The sequence below is a fragment of the Dicentrarchus labrax genome, unplaced genomic scaffold (assembly GCF_905237075.1).
Source record: "Dicentrarchus labrax unplaced genomic scaffold, dlabrax2021, whole genome shotgun sequence".
Lineage (NCBI taxonomy): Eukaryota > Metazoa > Chordata > Actinopteri > Moronidae > Dicentrarchus > Dicentrarchus labrax.
Window position 1 is genome coordinate 15,358,952 of NW_026136704.1, and position 25,131 is coordinate 15,384,082.

The following is a 25,131-nucleotide window of genomic DNA, read 5'->3' on the forward strand; positions in this document are numbered from 1 at the left end:
CCGGCCACCAGTGTGAAAAAGCCTCTAATGACCCTCAGTCCTGCTTCTCATTATTCCTGCTCTTCCATGTGCAAGCCCGCCCTGGAGCTCAACAGCCAGTCCTTCATATGTTAATGTTCTGTGACAGGGGTCCCTCCATATCTGACACTGTACAAATGCTACAGATCGCTTTTCATGATTTTACTCTTCCAACACAGTAGAGTCACAGTGTGTCACATGGCTTGGTTCGTCAGGATTATTGACCCAAAATGATCACAATATATTGTCTTGATCACTATTTATTTCTAAAATGGAAGTATATATATATATATGTATAGTGAATTACTGCATATTTATATCTTTATAATTAATTTAAAAACATTTTTAGCCATGTCAGTGGTACGACTGACGATGGTCATCTGTTAGTCGATCTCAACAACCACTGGTTTGATATTTTGTACAAATATTTTGTATTGATATTGATCATTTTTTTGCCCCACAACCCTGTGTTGTTGTTTTTTTGTTTGGTTTGGTTTGTTTGAGCTCCCACTGTACTGCTGGTCTGGCCCCATTCATATGAATGAAGAGGCTGCAGTTTTTCGTGCAGAGCTAAAAACGTCTTGAATGCATGTACAGCCTGAGCCTGAGTGGCCAGCATGGTGTCTCTTTTCAAAACTAGTTTATTGTTAAAGAATAAAAAACACAGCCATACCAGTGACTAGCGTCTAAAAGAATACTGCAAAGCTTATTCCAAAGCAAACATAACATCAGATTCCTATTAAATATTTAAAAAATGGTTCAATAATGACGCAATAGAAAAGGGTAACCTGTCCTTTGCCCTAAAAAGGGTCAAGCAGCGGTGTGTGTGTCCTATTTCTGCTTTGTTTTTCTCTGGTTTTGCTCCACTATGTCAGCTGAATGAATGGCAAAGATAAAAATACACTATAACCAATAATATGTATCTATGAGACTGCCTGTCCCTCCTGGTCCTCCTCTGTCAGACCGGATGCTGAGCTCCAGCCTCTAGCCTTCTCAGTCTCACCCTGATAATCATTGCTTCACTCCAAACTGGTAGTTTGTTACAGCGTAGGTGAGAGAGGGTTGCGGAATTTGGGCACTTGCTACAGTCTCTCCACTAGCCTGGCAAGACCCCTTGTGATAGTAAATGTTAGACAATATCAACATTACTCCCTTCCCACTCGGCTGTGAAAAGGTTGCCAAATCTCAATTTTTGCCCTGCGAGACACTGTAACACGACTGTTCCACGGACAAACAAATCACACTCAGTGCATCTCATCTGCTGCTCCAGTTTCCAAACAGTTTGCTTGACCCTGGTGGCCAAATGAGAGGTGTGATGTTGGCACAACACATAACTGAGCCTTTCTCACCTCCCACCATTGGCTTGAAAAGTCAAAGTCACTCTTTTTGTCCTTCTGCTGGAAATCAATGCTTTTTCTCCTTTACAGAAGGAAACATTTCACAGTAGAGGGTGAACACAAGTACAGTCTGTAAAACCAAGAGCTGAAAGCAAACTGGCCACAGAAAAGCACGGACGTTTGGTTTCACACTCTAACCCAGCTATTTTGCTAAAGAACTTCCATGCATCTAGATCTACCTGTTTCATTAAAAGCCACAGACAGGTGGATAATAGACCTGAAAGAAAGCGAGACAGGACTGAAGATGGAGGAAGGACATAGAAAAGCTGAGAGCAAAGAAGCCAGATAAAGCGTAACACAGCGAGGGCAGCATGGTTGGAGGGCACAGGCGCATTACCATTGTTCTGCTTTATGGTGAGTGCATTCATGCAAAGAGAGAAACAGAGAGAGCTTGAAAAAGAGAGGAAAAAGAGACAGTGAGAAAATAATTGCTGATTTACACCTGCTGTTAGAAGCCCCATCTTCTCTCTGATTAGTCTACTTCAGACATAGCCCCCTGTGCACTGATTACACTCTTAGAGCAGCAGACACCTGCACACCGAGCAACAGCTACAACCCTGCTTACCATACTTGCATGAAGAGCTCTTGATTTGAGACAGTTTTGTATTTTCTGACAAGGCAAAGCAAGCACACTGCCTTTAATACTGGTATCGTTGGTTTCCCACCAATTTTGACAGCTCCTAGAACACCAAGCTGGAGTGTCATGCCCTGTGGGATCAGTGCTGTACACAACTGTCTTTCTGTTCAGCTCGAGACTAGACTGTGTACGTTGCTGTGGATATGCTCAAAGATTGTGTGCCAAATGCTTGACACAGAATTTCAATGCTGCGTGTACAGAAAGAGCTGCTGACTCCAGTCTAGCTGGTGGGATTACATCAGATACCGCTCATGTTTGTGTTGTCTAATAGACAGTTTAGGGTTTCACAGACAGGTGAAGGTAAATATGCGGTTAGTCAGCAAATGCAACATAATGGTTCAGTGTTTTGAGACTGGGGCACTGCAGTGGAGGCTGGGGGATGGGTATCTTAGTATGTCAGACATTAATCATAAGCAATGAGATTAAATGTGCTGCCACTGTCCATGCATGTCATGTTTTGTTGCTGTATCTGAATTTACTGTGTGTTTTTAGCCATACTAGCGGTGTAGCAATAGAGATTTTTTCTAGGTCAGTCCTCCACTTTGGTGCAAACTGAAATATCTCAACAACCGTTGGATTGACTGGCATGAAATTTGGCACATCCTCCCCTGAGGATGAATTTCAAATGTGTCAAGTACTTTGGTTTGCAAATGTTAGCATCCTAACACACAAAACTAATATGGCGATCATGGTAAATCGGCTAATATATTTGCATTGTCATTATGAGCATGTTAACATGCTGATGTTAGCATTTAGCTCAGAGTACCATTGTGCCTACAACCACAGCTGCTAGCCTAGCTTTAGACTACACTGTGTCTACACAAGAGGTGTAGCGCGAACATCACGTTAGCAGAGCCGCATGAGCAGCCGCACTGTGTCTACACAGGATGCATTCAGGCACAGTATTTAGTAAAGGTCACCCACGTTTCGGCAACACAAAAAAGCCCAACACACAATCACTGTAGTTACGCATGTAAAAAAGAAGAAAATAGACCTCAAGCATAAAAAGAGATACAAGGACTGGCGCATCTGTTCCATCAGGCGTGCTTGAGATGGACGACTGAAAAATGGGTCTTCATTATTGTTATCATCATTATTGACTACTGTATTTGAATAGTTGAAGAAAACTGACATGCAGGCTTCAGAGTTTCTGAGGTCTGGAGCCAGGCTACGAAAACAAATAAAGACAAGAAGATAAAATGTAATCTAATGTAATGTTCAGGTTAACCAGTACTTTGTGGCCGATCAAATTTATTTGCCATATCCTGGAGAATAAAATAACTAGAATTACACAGACTGCCTCTGCCAACCAGTCAAGTTGCAGTTTACATTCATGTCTGAAATGAAAGCTATCACTATATTGACATGTATGATTCCAGTTAATAATTTCCAGTGATAAAAAACATGCTGTCTTCACTTAAAGACTATTTTTACAGAGGACTAATAGAGAGCTTTGTCACACCATGGATATAAAATGCCATTATTTTATCCTATTAGACATTTATACATATAAATATGTATGCATTTGTATTGTGAGGTTTACAGTGACCTTGAGTTTTGACCACCAAAATTAATCAAATCATCCATTTTAGTAGTTTAGGTAGATGTTTGTGCCAAATTTGAAAAAAATCCCTCAAGGCGCTCCAGACATATCGCACTCACAAGAATGGGACAGAAGGGCAGACGGACAACGAGCAAACATAATGCTTCTGGCCACGGCTGTCGCCAGTGCAGAGGCATAGACATCAGGAATTATTAAGGGCCAGTCACCTAAAAGAATAAACACAGTATTATAAATAATATAAATAATAGCATTCATTCATTAGGAGAGTGACATCCTAGATTTTATTTTGCATCATGATTTATGAAGATGGATCTTCTTTAGTTATTTCACTGATTACAGCCATGATACTGTGCATGTGTCCAACACTTGTCCACACACATAAAGACCACTGATGACAGATGAACCACATTGAAGCACTTGAGCACACGTACACATCCAAGATGTACTCCCAAAGTACATTTTGACCTACAATTATCTTCTGCCCTACTTCCATCTCTCCCAGGTGATTCCACCAAAATAATCTCAGCGCATCTGAAGCAGGTGTTTCTGATGCCCTTCACCATTTATCACCTCTGTCGGTCAAAGCGCTCCCCTGAAGTTTGATCTGCACATCTGCATGATGCTGCTGTCTAAGAGTAGGTCATGGCTGTGAATAGGTATTTTCAATTTAAATTGGAATCAACATGCATCTTATGTTACAGTATGGGGAAATGAGAGTTACATATCTCATATATATATGGATTCAGTAAACTCTAAATGACAGTCGTGGCATTCAGGTGAAAGCTGTTCATCCAATGCTCACTGAAAAAGTATATATTGCCCTCTTTCTTACTCTTGCTTGACTAGTCTTTTTCTGGATTTTCCTCTCTGTCTGCTGGCCCACATGAATAACACAAAAAGCTGAAAAAAATATGAACATTGCCATTTCCCCAGAAAGTGAAAACAAATCACCTACAGCAGCACAACCCACAGCACATTATTTCAACCTCAGCTATTGCCAATGTAAAGTTACCAACAACCAAAACATCTCTTCCTGCTCCTCCACCTTCGCTCTAATATTACATAAAAACGCACAATGCTCCCACTCTTTTCACCATCTGTCCCATTAGTTTTTCTGGCCAACTCTGGGGTTGTGGCACCTGTTATCCAGGCGGTGCTGCTGAGACATCAGTACTGTTGCTGATGATGAGGTGTCTCTCAGAGGCCTGTGCTCTCTCAGCAGCCCGACATCCATTAGTGCTTTATGACCAGATCTCTGCCTCAGCAGTCCCAGCGCATGCACAAGTGTTTGCCTTTTCATTTTCCTCCCTCTCCCTCACCCTAACCAGAGTCCATGGGGGCCACTGACTCGGGCCCCGATGATATATTGTGGCAATTAAGTGTTGTAATCACCCCGAGACTGGAGGCAGATGTTAATGGGGTGGAGCAACAAAGTGTGCCCCCAAGTGGTGGGGAGGGAAAATGCTTTAGTGATGCTGGGGATGGCTATTTTATCATGATGGTTTTAGACAATGTAAAATGAAACCTAATGATCCCTATGAAAAGAGAGTGTAGTAGAAATTGTGATACAGAAAAGAAATGATAGTAGAAAAAGTGAAAAAGCAGAATGAATAGGATTTCACAAATACTTGGGTCACTCAACTGGAACTTTTAACACCAGAAAATGAGAAGCAGAATGGAAAAATAAAGTGGATTCCTGGATTATTAGTCTTGGTATCATCACAGCTGGCGGAGTCCTCTTGTTAGTAGTTGAACAACAAAAAAAGCTGTGCTATGTATTAGAATGATCAAATCTTCTAAAAGACATGTACAAGGATCGGAATTACATCTTAGCATTGAGTGTGGGGGAAGGATTTTTCATTATTTTCAAGTATATGATGGCTGCCACAGTGTGTACTGTAAGTATGTAGGTATATAACTGCATTTAATAAACAGTTTTTGACAAATAAATATGCATTTCGCATAAATCTTGTCGGTCTCTGAAAGCATATTTTAAGACTAGGTTAGACATTTCTTTATCCGTGTTTTTGCTAGCCCCATGACACCTCTGCGTGAATAACGGGCATGCCTTTCAGTCGTTTCTTTCATTGATCTAACATCTGCATGATATAACGTTATATACAAGATTTTTTTGGAGCTTGTTTGGAAATAAAGGATGTGGAAATATAAGATAATGCGATGTAGTTGTGTTCCCACATCATTTATTATTTAAAAAGCTCAGAAAAACAGGAACATACCTTTAGGCTAGGAAAAACATGAATAGCCTAAATCTGTAGCTTTTCAAAACCATTTCTGAAAAAGCAGCACTTTTAAGCTGCAATGATAATTCAGTGTTTGATATATGTTTTCTAAATGCACCTAGTGGTATTCAAACAACATACACCTACAACATGACATCAATGAAAGAAGTTCTTACAGTTCAGTGAAGGTCCGCAGCGCCATGAAAAATGATGACAGCATCTTCAGTCCGAATCTCCGTCTACGTTCCCAAGCAGTTAGTCCAGCTTCTTTACCTGAAATACACAAAGTTAGCTGAATGGATGAAACAGCTTATACAAATGTACAGACATGCACACTATATCAGTGTCGGAAGGTAGGAACAGATGGCTGCCTTTCTTTGAGGCCGTCTCTGTCCAGCATTCCTCCGCATCATCTGGCAGGTGGATGTAAGCAATTTAAAGCACAGCAGTACATCTTCACCTCTCACAGACACACGCTAACACTGTGCGAGTGAGCATGTACATTCATGCACTAACACACAAGAGAGTGAGGTGTGAATAAATACACAGCTATTGAAAAAGGAATGCACAGATCTGATATATCTCAGGTGATAACAACAACAGATCTTGCTTGCCGTGTTTGAAGTTGGGGGTCAATCATTCTGGAGAAAGATAGTTGATTGTTGAGACTCATTCTCAGGTTGCCAGAGCAAGCCAACACAACCGGTAGTGTTTGTTTGCTTTGGCATCCTAAAGGTTCAGAATTTGATGACCTGGAAATGAAACAATAACCAATAAACTTTCTTAAGAATGACTGACCCCACCTTCGATACCTCTAATACCAATTCAGTGGTGAACTGTTTTGCGTTTTAAGATTCACCAAGAAGGGCTAAAACTTGAATACTGAATATTTGCCATTGCACAGCTGCATTAGGCAGCTTCAAAAGAAATACAGCATAACAGCATACAACGGAAACAGAAAAGACTGGGAATTTGTGGCTTGTTGCTGTTTGGAAGCCAACAAACAAATCTTAGACATCAAAGTGTCAAGGTTTGACTGCAAGAGCTTTGGGTTCAGTTGCATTGACACAATTTTTACATCAAAAACATTCCTACTAGATATTGTGTGTGTGTGTGTGTGTGTGTGTGAGTGGGGGGGGGGGGAGAGAGAGTGAGTCTGTGTGTGTGTGTAGGTGAGTGAGTGAGTGATTTATGTTTTTTCTGACACTCTTAATAAGACTCCATATTATAATTAATATAATATCAGCCTCATTAAGCACATGGTCACCCCACACTGGGTATAAGGTGAGAACACTTTGCTTGCTATCTAGCACCATGTCTTTAACACCAACTGTAAATGTTCCTGCATACTGCAACTGTGATGGACATGGTTTTTATTCTAAGTAATAAAACAATGGGTTTTAGTCAATAAACAAAAGTTTATTTAGTTTTATATGGGTAAAGGTAATTTAAAATAACTAACACTAATTAGACATTGAATGTCTAGATGTGGAGAAATAAGAGACGTCCTCTGTCCGTCTAACAGCGTCAGGGAGACACTGAAGGTGAAACTGCTTTATTCTGTGTCTTTACTGGTTTTAACCAATGACTCTGTTTGTTTGTGGAGAGGAGACTTCTGCATATAATTCCATATAAAGCTCCTGGTAAAAAATGGTGGTGAAGACAACAACTCCCATGATCCAACGCTACTTCATGATGTCATCAAACTTTGTGTTTTGTTATTGTTTTGCTGTGATAAATGTGAGAGCAGCAGAAATTAAGTATTGTATGTTTAAAATTTGGAAAAGCTATTGAAATATACCTTAACAGAATACCTTGCAATGGCTGCAATCATATGTCTGTGAAAAACACAGACATGTTGTTTATTTAAATACTCCTTTACCTCTATTTTTCCCTATCTAAAACCACAGCAAACTGTATACAAACAGGTACAATAACTTCTCTGCTTCAGTGTAATTCCAGATTATATAGTCATACAGCCCGGTTGTCACAGTGCCACGATGAGGTCATGGCAAATTGTAATGAGGTTGCCGCACACATTAACGAAGTTATTGGGTATTTTAATGAGGTCAAAGCACACAGTGATGAAGTCATTAGACTAGTGTTGATGCTTAATTTTTTTTTTTTTTTTTATAAGTTAATCTCTATAAACGTAGTTAATTTACACACACTGACAATTCAAGCAGTATGAGTATCCATCAAGGGAAATTAGCAGCATCAAGCAAATATGCAAGGCAAGCCAAACATGGGTTAAAGCGTGGGGGCGGTGGCATGATGTGACGTCAAAGGATGCACGGTGAGCAAATATGGTTGTAGGGTGTGTGATGGCCTAACATAGAGGTACTACAAATGCGACTACCACCTGTGTTCATTATAGTGAACCGTGGGAATTACGGGCAGAGCAGGTGCGCACAACGTCCTGAACAAGAGCTGAGAGGGGAGCATGACGTCAGGGGAGGGAATACAACATGTGCTAATGGTATGAACAGGGCGCAACTCCACGAGAGTAACGGGACAAAGCAAACATGAGGGGACATTGTGGTGCCAAAAGACAGGGGTATGGTGTGGACTATTTACAGCCAATAAGTTCCCATAAATGTGCGTACATGTCATTGGCAATGCGTGGAGATGGCACAAGGGGACCAAAGTCTAAGATGAGCAGAATGACGGAACAGTTCAGGACAGCAGCATTATCGGTAAAAAACACTCGAACAAAGGACACACACACACACACACACACACACACACACACACACACACACATTAATTGCTTCCTGTAACACAATAAGGCCACATCCTCTTGATGATTGCTGAAGATGGATGCAAACTTGATTAATTCTCATTAATGCATTTTATGCAACAGCAAAGTATATTACAATAACACAAGCTGAGAATTAAACTGAGTCAGTTCAAAAAGTCAGCAAGTGGAAAAATCAGTTCAGTTATTTACAAAAGTAAATAAAGTGCAGTCATCAGTTAGCACTCCACTGATTGTATGTTTACCAGTTAGGAAGCAAACTGTATAACAAAATAAAAGACTCTGCCACAGGAGCTCACTGTTTGTTTACTATTCCCAAACGGGCAACTTTGGATTCTTTTAACCATGATCATGATCAGTTCTCTGACCTTCACTAAGTGCTTATTATTGTAACCATGACACGGTACCTTAACATTAAAGAAGCAGTCATTTGAAGCCAAACCAAGATGTTTTTCTAATAAAGCATAGTATGTATTTTTCTGTAGGGCAGGTGCAAAAGAAACCAAAACGTATTTTGTCAATTAATTCAGAGGACTTCATGGATAAACTTGGGGAATGGAGGGTGAAAATCTGGAGGGTCATCTTGCCAAATTTCAAGTTAAAACTACATAATTGATAACCCACTAGCCACCGTTAAGACAACAGCTACCGTTAGCATTCAACTACTTTCTAGCTCATCTTGGATACATTTATTTAAGCTTTATGTTCTGTTTAAGTCCGTAACGTTATTGTTTATACAGAAGTACGCATTCCAGTGAGCATAAAGTCACAAAATTTGATTGACTTAACCAGAACATTACTGAGGCTGGGTGAAGAGACCGCAAGACAGTACCATTAAATTGCAAGCTTGATCACATTCAGTGCGTACATACATGCATAGAGAGTGGGAAGAACAGGAGATTAATAGGGGCCTAGAAGCTCATTTTTGCCCTGAGGTCCTCTGACACTTTAATCCGACCGTGAGTAGAACAAGATGTTTTGAAGCTTTGAACACACAGCAAGCATACATGTTACATCATCGTCTCTTCCTTCAAATGGCTACTATTAAAAAACACAGTATTGCACCCTTTTAACATCACCATCAGCAGACAATGTGCAAAGAGAGGAAACTTCTTGAATTCCAAAGAATATGCCTTATTTCCACTGCCACTTTCCTACCAACACCGGATGATGGAGTTACAATGCATCTACACGCTCTGAGCAGCAAATCAAATATGATGTGACAAAACATATCAGCCTCATCCGACAAGACAATCAGCACTCAGACAGACAGGCCCTGATTGGCCCCTTCAGCCGGTCTCTTGAATCCGATCTACAACCCAGACAAAAAACAGATATAGGGTATAATCCATGCGCAGCCAGAGAGAAAATAAGAATTGATTCGCGTTGCTTTATTGATCCCTTCAAGAAATGTGTGATTTTTTTGGTGTCTTACTCAATAACACTTCAGAACAACAGGCCCCCTGATCAGCTTGCTGATTCCCACCTATAGTTTTAAGTGCCTCTTTAAGCAGACCAGTCTTGCCTAAAAGTTAGTTATGACGCAACATTACCATTTTGGAGATTGAGTAATTGATTAATGTTTAGTTTAATATTCACTCTCTTTTAGCTCACTACAAACTTTGGAGGGAAATGTTTGGCTCTTTAGCTGCTAAATGCTCAACTACATTCAACAGCTAGTCACTGTGTCTGTCTGCTGTATTGCGCTTGCTAAGTTGTAGGTTGTGTAAAGCTGAAAACAGCTGCCTGCTGTGCCCAAAAATGACACCATAAGAGCAGTGAGAGTGAACCTAAACAGTAGCAGACAGCAAAATAATAAGCTGACTAACTTGATAATAAGCTCTTTAAATCTCAGCGAATTCTCTGTTGTTTTCACATTCTCATTAGGGATGTGTATTGGCGAGAATCTGGCAATGATTTATTTTTTAAAATCTAGTTTTAGTAAAACTGTTATAGTATGAAGAACACACCATCATACATAAAATCATAGTAATAAAAAGCTATAATGGAACCAAAACAGTGAAATCTGCATTTGTATCTATCAGTTATCACTCCCTGTAACATTCAACATGCCCTCAGTTTACACTGCTATCTAACAGTTGGGGGATTTAAACACAAAAATCGACAGTTTTTGAGAATCAATACAATTTCACGAAACAAAATATTGCACTACGAAAAACATTTTCTTACACCATGCCTAAGCGTCATTTGATACATTTATTTATAAAAATATTGATTGTAGCTGCTTTAAAAAAAAAGAAAAAGAAGGTCTGTAAAATAAAGGTCATCACTGCAGGAGAGCTTCTCATTTGCCAAAATGAAATCTGGTAAACACAGATTATAACACCTGGCGTAGGCTCTGCAAACATATGGAAGGGTTATAAATTATATCTTATATCCCCGTAGAGACAGAACATCCCAGTCCTCAAGAAGACAACACACAGAGGACTTGTCAAACAAGCCTTTCAATGGAAACACACATTTTAAAAAGACATAATCATCATAAAACATTTAGGATTAAAGATTCCACTTGCTATACTTCCTCTATTACATGCCTTTTAATTTATATTGGGTTTTTTTTTCACAGCAAGGCAAATGTCAAGGTGAAACAAGATTAATGAGCCATTTCAGTGTCTGAAGCCCTCTCCCACAGTATTGACAACTTATTTACGTCATGAGTCTTCACACATCACAGATGTGACACCCTCAGTGTCTCAGGTGTTACATTGCAGAGGCGCAACAGGACATCTAGACCATGCTGAGAAGAAAAGGAATTGCCAATAACACTAAGCATTTGCTTTAACATGCTTGGAGAACCACACATGTGGCATCTGCCTAAATTCGAAGTCTACAGTAAATGTTAATTACAAAGGGATTATAACTTATTTCTTACAATCAGAATTATCCCAATGCAGGGGATACAAATAATATATTTCATACTGTCCACAAGAATCCACAACTAAGATTTATGTTAAAGTGATCTTTACCCAATTACACCCCCCCGGGGATCAATAGAGTATTTCTGATTCTGATCTTTCCGTCAGGTCTGAAGAGAGCGAAGGACAGGGCTTGAGGTAAGTGGGGCCAGGGGTGCACTGTGACTTCAGTAAGCATCACTTGCTCTGCCTTTTCATTAGGGGCAGGCAAATCAGGATGGCAGCTCAGCGTCACAGAGTCAGCCACGTAGCCCTTCTGGCAGTTTTTGTGCTAGTTGGGCTTCAGCATGGTGCCAGGTCTCTCTACAGTACCTGCCAAAAAGAGTCTCTTCTCTTCTCTTCTAAGTGATTCTCCTCTTTCCTCCATTATGTTTAAATTGATGGAGCTAAGAAAAGCAAGAAGGACAATAAGAGAAGCCTATGTGTGTTAAAGTGCCAGCCACTGAGACTTCAGTGATGAATTCACTGTGTAACCTCTGCTGACTCAACTACTCCATCTTGATTAAGTTTGATAACCTTCATCCTTCCATCTTCCCTCCTTGCTTACGTTTCCATATGCACCTCCATCTGTGCGCTGTCTCACGTGTTCACTTCCCACTTCATTTATGTGCTGCATGGTTGCTTCTCTTTGCAGGCTCAGTCTTTAACTCAGAAAACCTCAATACATCTCTACACACAGAGAGCTGTTATAAGACAGCGCCATCAGTGGAGCCAGCTTTCACTCTGCAAGTTCAGCATTTACCCACTGTGATATTTTCTGCCTTATTAATATTGAAGCATCTTTAAACTCTGCATGTGCACAATGCCAAGAAAGTACAGTCATTACAGTAATAGGTACTTTGTTCACTACTGCTATTTGTATTAATTACTGTGCTTATCATTATAGCCATTAACTGCTATTTAACAAACCAACAGTGCCTAAAAACTAATGATCCATTATTCATTGAATGTAAAAAGGAAACTGGTAAGCTGTCGTTCTGTTAATTTTCTAAATAATGTCATATGCTGGATAAATAAGAATGAAAATAAGACTTGAATTACCCACTGAGCTGCTCAATTAGAGCAATAACAAAACACAGCACTCTGTCAAAGTGAACAGTGATTTCAATCTGACCCAGTGTCAATACTTCATGTTGAGATGGCAAACTTAGAGCTTCTTTTAACTCCTTGTTCAGCAGGATTATCAGTGGCAACATGCTAAAATCAGCTCTACATCTTCTCGGGTTGTCACTTAGTGACAAAGTGGCTCCAGGATGGAGGGGTGAAGTGTAAAGGCGTGGGGAGATGCTGTCAAGCAAATGATTCATCACAAGGATTAACCTGCATGGGGAGCCTTAGTGCCTGACAGTTTGGAAGAGTATGCCAGTGTGTGTGCATTGTCACAGTGTGCAAATGTGTGAGTGACAGGGAGACAGAGAGAGATGAAGAGCCTCTGCTTGTTCTGTTAAAAGCTGCCTGTTGTTGCTCCTCAGACTTTGGAGTACTGGGTACTGTCTCTCACTGATGTTTTGTCAAAGGCTCATTATGGGCGCCAATCAGCAGAGTGACCGAGGAAGTCTTACCAGAGAGAGACACTGACTAAAGTGACACTGTGGATGCACTACACTGCTTTTCATTAGTGCTGTATAAGAGAAAGCAATACAACAGAATATATTGACCACTCGTTTTCCACTCCAGCTACCAAAACAAAAAAGAAATATTCATGGTTGGCAAAAACAAGCGTCAATTACACAAGAGGTCGAGTGTCGGTGGGTTTCGAGCTGCATGTACACAGTCTGTAATTTCATCACGGTGTGAGTGAACAGCTCAGAGCAGCCACCAAAAGCCCCACGGGAAAAAAAAGCAAAAAAGGAGAGGAAGAGGGAAGATGATGCCGTAGGGAAGGATGGGTAGAGGGCACAGACAGATGTACTGACATTTCCCACCCATTACCATGGTCCATAAAGTGTGTGCTCACTCTGTCCACAGACACTGCTGTGCAACGGTGTGGAACATAGACTGGCTGTAAGTGGGCATATATTTACAGAGCAACTCAGGTAACAAGATGAGGGAAATGTTTGGATGTATTGCCCAAAGCAGGTTTTAGGTTTCATAACTGGCACCACATCATGAATGAGAGTACGTGCTTCAATAAATAAACACTCTGGTAAAAATAGCATGTGGCAAATGTATTCATGTACATGCACCAGGAGTGAGAAGCTGGGTATATAAATGTCCCACATAAGCAGAAGTGCTGTTGACTTACTGTAAATATTTTGGATTATGGGTGTAAAAATCCTTTTATCCACAGTATAAACTGTAGAACAGTAGAAGAAGGCGTTAAGTTTGTATCTAGACTAACAGTGGAAGTTATCTTACTTTCTGTCTGCATGCAGATGAGAGCAGAGATACGGCTTCTAACATGTAATATCACTCCTTCAGCCTCTTTCTTACTGTTTTTCTCTGCTAATTAGTAGCAAGTGAAGTAACAGTCCGACAGATATCATTTTTCGATGGAGGCGGTTTGAGCTCATTAACACTTTTCCCATTGTGAGCCTTTTTCTGCTTTCTGTCATGGATGTAGGCAGCTAGCTTGGTAGGAAGATGGAGGTCCCTATTCCTAATCCTCCCTACAAAGTTCTGATTCCTTCAATAAGCACAACACCAATCAATCAGTATTCAGATCACTGAAGAAACTGGGGGTGTGAGCAGTAATGGATGTGTGCAGAATTCGGCTGTGCACCACCAATTGGTTTTATTCAGGAAAAAATAAACAAGAGTGGCTCCACATGAGCAAGGCCATCAAGATTTTCCTTTTTTTTTTTGGCATACTTTATTAGACAGTGACAGCTTGAAAGATGGACAGGAAAGCCAAGGGAAGGAGCTGAGGATGTGTGAGAGAGGGAATATTTCACCCTCCGTCAGCTCTACTGACAAATAACTCCTGAGCAGGGCACTTAATTCCAACTCCAACTTCTGAGCTGCTCAGTAACTTTCCCTCCCTTTTTGACTTCTCACGTCCTCTCCTGATGATCTGCCTATAAGTATCTATACAGTACATGACAGTAATGTGACAGCTCTACTGTAGGTGAAACACTGTGTTTTAAATGCACCAACAGGTGATTGGCATTTGAAGGGTGACATAATTCAAACAACCCACTGTTCTTGCTTTTTATAGTGACAGGCTGTGCTCGACTTTCCATCTAAACCTTAGTTTCTTCTTATCGCTGCTTGTCGTTTTTCCTGCTCTCTTTCCACACTCTTCAGTGCTATGCCATCTCTCCTTCTTCCTCCCCCCACCCACCCCACACTGTATACATACTGCATATTTGATAGGCTAGTTTGTGTTTGATTCCACGTGCCCAGCCTGCCTGTCTGGTGCAGTGAACACTGTATTGAACAAAGAGATTTCTAAATGGGGCTATTGATTTTGTGTCTGCCTTTCTGTGTATGGTTTCAGCTGTTCTGGGTGAGGAAATATACCCAAATAATTTTTGTTTGTGTGTTCCTTTATTTAAAGCAGCCGAATTTAACATGGAGATTTAAATAGGCACGTGAGTACATATGCAGTGTTTGGTTAGGAGGCAGTTCTGAAGGAGAAAATTAAGTCATCACAGTATCAGAGTTAGTCATAGTATAAAAGGCTGGGCAGTGTTGAGGCTTTTGGTTCATGAATATGAACCTACAGTACTGCAAGGGTCTTTGAAAAGGTTTTGGAAATAAATGTATATACTGATTTTTCTCATTAAAATCAGATGTAACCTAATAAACATTTTCCCTTTTCCCTTATTGCAGCCATAGAACTGCTGTGCACTTGTGAGCGCCCACAGCCTCATCCACAATCAATGTAGTTAGAAGGATGCTTTGGGTCTCAATCAGTGTTGGCCAAGTTACTTGAAAAATTTACATTTGTAATTACTCATTCTGTGTTAGTTATTGAAAAAGTAATCAAATTACTCAATTTGATTACTCAACAGCAAAACTAAAAAGTTTAGTTACTTTGCATACCTTTGAACAACTCAAAATCCTCCACAACCATAAGTCACATCTCATGCATACATACATACAGTTACTGACCATCAACAGTTGGCCATTAGCCACAGTGGCTGCACACAGCACTACGCATCTTCCTCAAAATCTGACCAAAAACAGCAGATTCTTGAATATAGGCTCCCCACTGGCTAATGCTGGTGAGCAGCTATGAACACACAGCATATAAAAACTACTTTGGAGTTCATTTGTTTTTTTTTTTTTTTTTTTTTGTTTTTTTTTTTTTTTTTTTTTTTTTTTTTTGGGGGGGGTTTTTTGTGTCCCCCCGGGAAAAAACCAGATGCAACCACATTGCATTCCAGCTATACTGTGGCTCTGTCAGGCCTCCACCTGTTACTATATTGCGTCTCTCTCTAACACTCATATTACATAAGTGAGAGCTGCCTTGAAAAAACATAAGCTTGCGAGGAAAATCGGACTATTGTGTTGTTGCAGCTAAAGTGAACAACAGCAACTTCTTGTCCCTTAGCTTATTTTCCATATTGTGGTTTTATAAGTCACAATGTGTAGCCTGGGTTGTGAGTAGTTTCCTAAGGGGAATCCTTGAGGGATCTCAGCTCATGATCAGAGTCCAGTACTTAAAAGATTCAGACCCACTGTTTTGGGTAACCACTAACAGCAGCCACTGCAAGTTCTCTGCATAAATGATGCATCATCTACGAAGGGTGGTGGTCTTTTAGCTTTGTGTCTGACAGTTATGCAGTCATGTAGTCCTCTGTATCAGGGGCAAATGCTGCCTGAATGCAACGACAAATCATTCTTTCAGCACTCTGACTCACACAAGTCATGTGTTTGGTTCTTTGTCTATTTTTTTTTGTGTTCCTCTGCTTCTTTATCTCCTCTCCCACTTGTGTTTCGCTCCCAGCCCACTCTCTCAGTAGGGAGGAGGGACAGACGCCGCTTAACTAATGCTCCTGCTGGCTCAGTGTTAGTTTTAGTGTCACTTTTTACTTGTATACTGCAAGTCAACTAACAAATGGCCATTATTGAAGATGTAACTAGATCGCTGCACATCTGTGGCTCACAGTAGGTTGTCTGGACAACTTCATACATGTTGTAACTGAACAGTTGGTCCGAAAAGGACGCTGCTGCTCCAGGATTTGTCATCATTCAACCAAGTCCATTTTCACTTGAAAGGAGAGTTTCACATTCCTTTCATGCACAGAAGCTGCCTGTGACAAACAAAAAAATTTCCATTAAGACGATATGACTCAGTCAGGGACAGAGACGATTTCCAGACTTAGACATTTACAAATGCTGCTAGAGACAGAAACAAGTCAGAGGTGCCTCTTCGAGGGAAATTTTCACAAAGAAAAGTTTTTGAACACGAAAAAGCCAACAAACTTATGACTTTCCTCTTTGTTTCGTTTCCTCGCCCCAGTTTCTCCAACATGGCATGAGCCAGATGTGTCCTACACAAGCTTATGAAAAATGGATCCCTCTGACTTTGCTTGAATTCTACAAACAACTCAAAATAACTTTCTATTGTCACCGAAATAAGAAGAAGAGGAGGAGGAGGAGGAAATAAACTGTTTTGTTTACATACCACTCCACACACTGCAATGTGCATATCCTTTAGCAAACATGTTAAATGGATTTTCTACCTCAGAAAAAAACATTTGCAAAGAGTCTATTGCCTTGCACTCTTGCTGTTGCAGTGCAACAGATTAACACAGATCAAGAACTGGGGCTTTAAAAACACCTCCTATTGGCTAAATGGACTGCGACAAATCTATCTGTGCAAACAGAGATCAACTGGGGTCAGTATGACCAGTGTCAAACCTTTACTTATATTAAGAAAATACAGAAAATAAGTTTCTTTCTTTAGTGGCCAAATATTAACACAATCATGCGCCACAATCTCTGCAACTTTTACTTCAAGCTGACTTGTTTCAATATCAATCTGACCATTGAGGAGGAGTGAGAACCATTTCTTGTACTGGTTTGAATTGCCACAGAATTCATCTCACTTGCTAAAAGAGGTGATTCACTGGCAAAGCTAAAAATAAAGAATTTGTGATTTTCATACTGCGTTTCAAAGGTTTTAAATATTGACCTCAGCTCTGACTTGATCCAGTCAAGAAACATTTATTTCTGTGTCCATCTGTCTGAGTCACCTCAGATGTGTATATGCATGTACACACATTTGTTTGTTTGTAAAGGTCTGGTCTAACGAGCGTGTGTGTGTTTGTGGATGGGTGCGTGAGTGTCTCTCTGTCTGATGTGGCCTGTCAGGTGCGACCATGCAGTGCCCAGTGGGAGAGGACAGAGGTGACTCAGACGGACACGGTAGTCTTGTTTCTACTGCTGGAAAAGGACAGGGTGTGGACGAAAGAGAGCATGAGAGACACATGATCGAGATGGTGTGTGTGAAGAACCGGAGGGTCTCCATCACCACGCTCCCTCAAAGAATACCTCTGGCCTTTGAGCTGCCGTGTCCGCACAAATACAAATGTTCTTGACACTTGGCCGGGCCGTGTGTATCTGCTGGCAGCGGAAAAAGGAAATGTAACTCTGCGTTTGGCATTTGGGACTTTCTGCCCCACCTGGAGGTGCAGCTGTAATTAATGTGTCTTGCTCCAGCAGTTTACATGCGGCATTTGTGCGGAAAAAGTGAGCTTATTTCTCCCAGTTGTGTGGAACAGGGTACCGGATGTGCACACATGTGTTTGTATGTGTGTTGCAAGGCAGAGGTGGGTGTATTTATAGCACATTCTGATGATGTATTTATCTGCCGGTCATGGTCATGGGGCTCGAGCAGCACAGGTCCATGAGGCACTTAGTTGTAAACAAAGTCTCAGCACAATGCTCCAATCAGGGGAGCAATCAAAAACAAAAGAAACGATGGAGGGGCATTCTCTACCTGTCAATTTCACCTCCAATTTCACCCTGAGCAGGAATCCAGGATGTGTTTCAGCTGCATTTATCAGTTTTCGGTCTCACGTCTATCTGACAGAACAGATAGTCTTACTTATTTTAAGTGTGTAGTGGTTATACACACATAACTGATTGAAAGTATTTTCTTTAATTGAAGACTATTTAGCTCCATTTTTACACATGGAAATACCTGATCATGTATTAGGCTGTCAAATGAAGCTGTCAAATGCTTTTAAGTGTGCAGAAGTAGTGTAGCTGACTGGACACTGACAGAACCTGCTGCTCTGCTGATGTTTTGCTTTTTTTTAGAGAAAGTCTCCTGGATCAGTGCAAATAAATTCCAGTGTAAATTGTACTTAAGGCAAAGTGACCTTCAGCTAGTCATTTATACTAAGTGCATATTTAGCTCAGCCAGTGTATTCCAGCTCAGCTTAGTCATATTCACCTAAGTTGACTCTCACCCTGTCCACTCAGTCCATTTCTTTCTAGTAATATCACACTGAATCTTCTCCTATAGAAATTTAAGTAAGAATGAATGTTTGTGTGAGTGCAGCTGTGTATGTTTAATCACTTTGTGCTACACACTGCACAAAGCTAATTGTGATTGCCTGTTTTGAGACCTCCAAGCCACAAACTTTAAATCAAGCTAGAGAAGGCACAGGAGATGTAGCAGATTTAGGGTAACCAGGTTTACATCTAACAAAACAGAGCTTTTGCATGCTCATAGAGCTTAAAACTGGTCAAACAAAATGCAATTTAATTTGTCCATTATGCATAAGTTATCATCACGTTTGCCCTGCTATAATGCAGCACAGCGAATGGCAGCAGCTCAGTGTGGTACCAGGGTTTTGACAGAAAGGGATTTTTTGTACATAACTACTGTTCCCTGAAGGAGGGAGATGGGTACATTAGCACACTAGTTTGCCCTTTTCCAACTCTTCCTGAGCTCAGCGGACAGAAGCTGTTAAAAGGAGCCTCAGCAGGTCTGGGCCTCCACTCCTGCCAGGGATCATCAGCGTTTTCAGGCATGACTGAAATTATCTAAATGATGAGTCAGGGAACTGTTATGGTTATGCCTTTAACCTTGTGTCTTACATTGTATTGTTTGGTTGTTGTTTTATTTGGCTCTTTCGAATGTGCATCCATTACAAATAACTTCAGATCAATATTATTAGGAGCAGTGTTTATTCTTGCTTTTACTTTTTGTACAATCCATTTAGAGATACTGTACAGAGAAACTGCTCACACTAACATTTCCTCTCATTTTCATTCATTCATGCCTGTCCCCGTCCATCCTGCCTCTCTCCCTTCCTCCCGTCATGTGTTTGTTTTAGCCTTCTTTAATGGCCCCTCTGCATTATTTACATCTCAGGGCTATTTTCAGACACATTGAATTATGTACATACAGTGTCTAAATTAAGCCTGACAGCAACCAGGAAGTGTTTGATAGCTTTACTGATCCCTCGCATGTGTGTTCAATTCCAGAGAGTATATTTGCTGACAGCACAGTGTTTTCCTTTTGTTCTTTCTCTGGACAGATGTGTGGGGCTGGATACATGAATAAATACTGTATGTAGAGTAAATGACAGTGTGTACGTGTCTTGCATGTATTTTTAAACAAATATCTGTACATCTGTGTGTGTGTTTGCCTGGCAGCCTGATGCCAAGTGTTCCAGTAATACTGTAAAGATCAATTGTCTCCATGTCCATTAGTAAAGCGGTCTTACCCTTTGGGATAAGCATGGAAGCGGATGCCAGCACTATCGCAGCCCTGGCGTGTGCTCTCATCCATTTCATCCATCAGCCCCTTTGTCTCTCTCGCTCTCTCCTTCTGTTTCACCCCTGCCTCACCCTCTTACATTTTGTATCACAGCACATTTGTCCCTTCACAAGCTTTGCGTCCTCTCTTACACTGATTAAATGCTCCACCACCGCTGTACAATGAATACTATGGTTAGTACACTGCAATGCACAATCAACAAGCAGGTAAGAGTAAAAGGTCTAACTCCTCACTTCTTAAAAGGATGAAAAAACTGAAATCACTGGCACATCTGCTGTGGGCTATTTTTGAAAAGATACCGTCCATGGGTGGTGTATCTTCATCATGTTTGTTGTTTTCTGTAAAACTGAGCTATCAATAAAAGCTCATACAATTACTACTGTCACGTCAAGGATATATCTGGCCCTCTGCTATGGAGTGTATATTGTTTATCGGAGCCTTTTTTGGGAAAACTGCTGCTGCTGGAAATAATGTTGATGAGAGCAGTGACAGTGAACCAAAACAGTGAAGTTGCTGGCCAGAAAACCAAAACAATGAGCTAAAAGACACTAAAACACTATGTAGAGCTGAGGGGAACTGCAGAGTCGGGTTATAAACATTTTAATGAAGAAATGTATCTGTAATCCAGTATTTTTTACTTACTTTGGTAAAAGCACACAATAAACTTATAGTATTAAAAGTAAAGTCATCATAATGAGCACATTCAGGCAGGCACATGCAGGTATAACACATCTTAACTACTTTATATGCTGCTGGAAGATTTAATTCTGTTTTGTGTGTAAAATCTTCTAAAAACATATTATATTCCATTCTTGCCTCCTAAATGTTATTGCACTTTATTGTCAATATATTTTCAAAACAGTGTCTGTATCATTCAGTGGTTTTAATGTCACAAAGAAAAAAATTAATCATATTGTTGTAGCTGTAGAGTACTGAGAACGATGGATTTCTTAATGTGGCTGAAGTGAAATTAATTTGACCTCAGTTACCCTGCGCTGCATTTGCCAACATCCTGCACATTTCAAGTCTCTTGAGCTTAAATGGGGTGAACATGACGACCACTTCACATAAAATCATGATGCATTAAATTGGCTGAGTGATGAAAAGGAGAAGTGTCCTGCGAGAATGTGTTTTGATAATGAGTGATAATAGGCGAGAGAGACGAAAAGAGACAGGAAACGACAGACAGCGTTCATTACTTGCGTGCCCAAAAGCAGCTCACTGCATACTAACAGCTCAAACTAATCTGTGCTAATGTTTAATATCACTTAAAAGTCTGTTGAGGAGAGGAGAAGGGTAGAGAAAGATAGAAAAAGGGAGCAAAGGACAGAATAAAAATGATTAGAAAGAGAGAATCATTGAAGTTGGTCCCATAGCTCTTTTTAGAAGAGAAGTCAGTGCAAAGAGAACTTATTTTTTTTTATTTACTTCAGTTTTATGTGTCCGGTCTGTGAACTCCAAATATTTTTATCAATTTGGAGATGAAAATGAAAAACATACAAGCATCCGTTTAAACAGTGGCCTGTACGGAGGCTGGCTATCTTCTTGTTTCTGTCAAATAAACAGTCAAATCAGAAAAGTTAAAGATGAAGGTGTCAACAAAATGAAGCTCTTCTGTCAGACAAATGGGGTAAAACTATTTTGCTAAGATTTGACATAATGCTATAATGCTATAATGATATAATGATATAATGATATAATAGGCATTATGTTACAATAGACACATCTTACTAAAGACGTGACTGTCCTCATTGTGTCCAAACACTTAGTCCTAAAGAAGCCAAGAGTTCTGTATGGCTGCCAGGGGAAAAAATAAACATAAAAAATGAGTCCAACGGACGTGAAGAACAAAATCAGTCAAGCCCTCGCTCTCATTTCCCTTTTCCAACTCTCTCAAAAGCCTCGTCTCCCTTTTTCTGAATGCTCGTCAAAGAGATTAATTGATTACATACTGTAGATTTGGCTCATTAGCGGGCTACTTGCCCACACATGTGAGGTTTAACGAGCTCTGTAGCAGGGGGGGCTCAGCCAAGAGCTCGTTAAGGTTTGTCAAGGCCCGTCTTAATTGCTCCATCACGCTGTTTGTCCGGTTTCTGTGGTGACGTGCTGCTTCATTGACTCAGCCAGGTATCTTTGGCTCTCTCTCTCTGACTAAATGTACATGCACACATATATTCATACACAAATCTGCATATATGTGCTGTGACACACAGCACTACATATACATCTTCATGCTCACACACACGGACACTGTATTCAAATATCTACCAATGCTGAACAAATTAACATTTAACATGTGATTATGTTTATTTAACTTTTGTCTTATGGGTTTGTTTACCATGCAAGCAGCATGTGAATACAGTGCAGTTTGGCTGCCAACTTGGAAGTCCTGAATGATGAATCTTCCATGCGCATGAATACAACAGAACGGTTCTGGCTAAAAGAAACAATCACACAATGGCAGGAAGCCCAGGAGTGGAAGCACAACATCTAATCGATGGGATTTTTTGGCCAATGGCAATCTGTCAACTAAATTCAAGCCAGGTTTGTTGGAAGGCCTAACTTTTTAAGACAGATGAGGCAGAAATGAACCCCTTCCTATTTTGAGTAACTGCGCTTTAAAGCAGGGTTATGCAACTTTGGCTGAACAGCAGCCGTTGTGGTAACAAATGGTGATTACAGGATAAAGGAGCGTTGAGTTTCCCTACAACTCCCCAAATTCTCTAAAGTCTGTTGCTCAAATGACAAAGCAGGACTTTGACTTATCATTGTAAGAAAAGCATAGATGTTACTGGCAACATTAACAATGGCTCTGTTCTATTCAAGTGCCCCAGAAAGCCATGACGGTGTGACAGTGTGAAATAGTAGGATATACATAGGTGTTACTAATGACACTAATTAAGGTTCTGTTCCATTTAGTGTAGCAGCTGATTTCTAGCAAGTGACTCTGTCTTCTTCTTGTTTTATAGTTTATGAAAAAATAAAATTGCAAACATACTGCTTTTTTGTGTGCTTGTTTATGTTAGCTTCATCTGTTGGTGAGCCGACAACCTCAGTGGCATTTGCATTCATGGAGGAAGTGTGACTTAGTAATAAAACTGGTTGTGTTGTGTTGAGTTAGCACAAGGTTAATGTTTTACATGCTTAATGGATTGACTGAACCCAAAAACATAACCGAGAGGAGCAAGATTTAGTGGCCACAGTTGGAATTGCAGGTCATGTGACACCCACATGCTCAAAAAGCCCTTTTCCCCTTACACAGTCACTACTAAAATAGCTGTAAGAGAGTCTTAAACACTACTTTCATTATTTGAACCATGAGGTCTAAAAGCTATTGAAATGCCATATCGGTATACTACTTTTTATCCCATTCATGTGTTTAAAGGGGTCAGCCGGCTCAGCCAGTGATGGACTTTAATGTGCATGTGCATTTGAAAAATAGGTTGAATATAATCTTTGTTTATTTAATCAGGACCTCACTTAGTTTGAAAATCTAGTTTACATAAGAGTTATAAAGCATGGGTAGGAAGTAAAATAATCCAGAAGGGAATAAAGGATCAATTAACGTCCATGTGCTGAACAGATTACATACTGTTTTCATCCCTGATTCGAGAGTTTCTGGAAGATACTGTGTCATTGGAGGTCTCTTGACACTTGAGCTGTTGGTCTGGCCACTTAATTAATAGCAGGTTAAGAGGGCTGCTGACAGCCTGATGGTCTCTTGGAGGAGTATCAACATTACAGTCTGTCCCTCCATGTAACACGTGGCTGTAGGTCTACAGAATTAATCGCATTAAAGTTGTGATTTTGATTCATACCTCTCAGCAGGCTCATCTGTTCATGACGATTCTCCCACATTTGCATTAGCAGGGAGAAGTGCAGCTAATTTATGCCCAAAACTCAATCAACAAATGACAAAATGCCACACGAGGGACTGTGAAAAGGTAGGAGGTAACACTGTGACAGAAAACACTTTGGACAAACATCAAGCGATGTGTTTCACAGTTTTTTGTGCAGAATTGCTGCCTGATGTTACTCCAAACCAAACTTTAATTTACTAGATCACTCTCAAAATGATTGCAAGGACTATAAATTAGGGACACATTAAATAATAAAAGGGCAAACACATCCCAAAGTGTAGCATGAGTGCTTGTACTGCAGGAAGCAAAGAGAAACACTGGGGAGGAAGAGAGTGGAATTAAAGCTTCAGAAATGTGACAGCCCTTATTACACACAAAGCAGTAAACACACAAGCAAGCGCACTTGGATGAGCACACACACAGTCACAGTGATATACACTGTAAATCCATAGCTTTACAAGTTAATTTTATGTACATAAAAACAAAAACACACACAGGGCAGATATCTTGTTGGTAAGCCTTGAGGCTTAAGTTGATCCACTAAACTGTTGTGTGTGATGTCAGATCAATATCTATCAAACCAGCGAGGCGAGCCAACATACCCACGACAGCCACCGAGAGAGCGAAGACAGTGAGCAAAAAATGAGATAGTGAGCTCAGTTTGTGGAGTGTGATGGTACGGCCATAGGTTATCAAGACAAATATCATAGTGGTACAATACATTTTCATGGCTTTTTTCATCAACTTTTCATACATTTTGTGACAAATGTGACAAAGTACTAAACGGACAACACCTTGGGAATTTTACCCATAATTCTTAGTATGTAGAGTACTGTACAAATCCTGGCTTTAATACCGTTACCCAATGTAGGCTACTGAGGCAATCCAAAGACATAAATCCACACAATAAGAATAAATGTACTGCCTTTAAGCAACTGGAACCAGCTTTAGTGAGCAGTTAATGAATAGCAGATGGCCTAAGAGAAATACAGTAATACAGTGTATTTATTACAAATATTATAATACCCAGCTTCC

The 25,131-nt window shown here is 40.3% G+C and overlaps 1 protein-coding gene across 3 annotated transcripts in view; it reads right to left on the reverse strand.

The window, feature by feature from the left end:
- The window catches only part of sphkap (SPHK1 interactor, AKAP domain containing), a 105,570-nt gene that overhangs the window by 45,560 nt on the left and 34,879 nt on the right, over positions 1 to 25,131 (reverse strand). For 2 of the 3 annotated variants that reach the window (XM_051397129.1, XM_051397126.1), the window contains exon 2: positions 6,033 to 6,129. The exons of the other annotated variant lie outside the window; for it this stretch is intronic. In XM_051397129.1, the coding sequence (XP_051253089.1) occupies positions 6,033 to 6,076 (44 nt within the window). In that variant the 5' untranslated portion in view covers positions 6,077 to 6,129. The remainder of the gene's footprint in view (positions 1 to 6,032; positions 6,130 to 25,131) is intronic. 3 annotated transcript variants of the gene reach the window in all.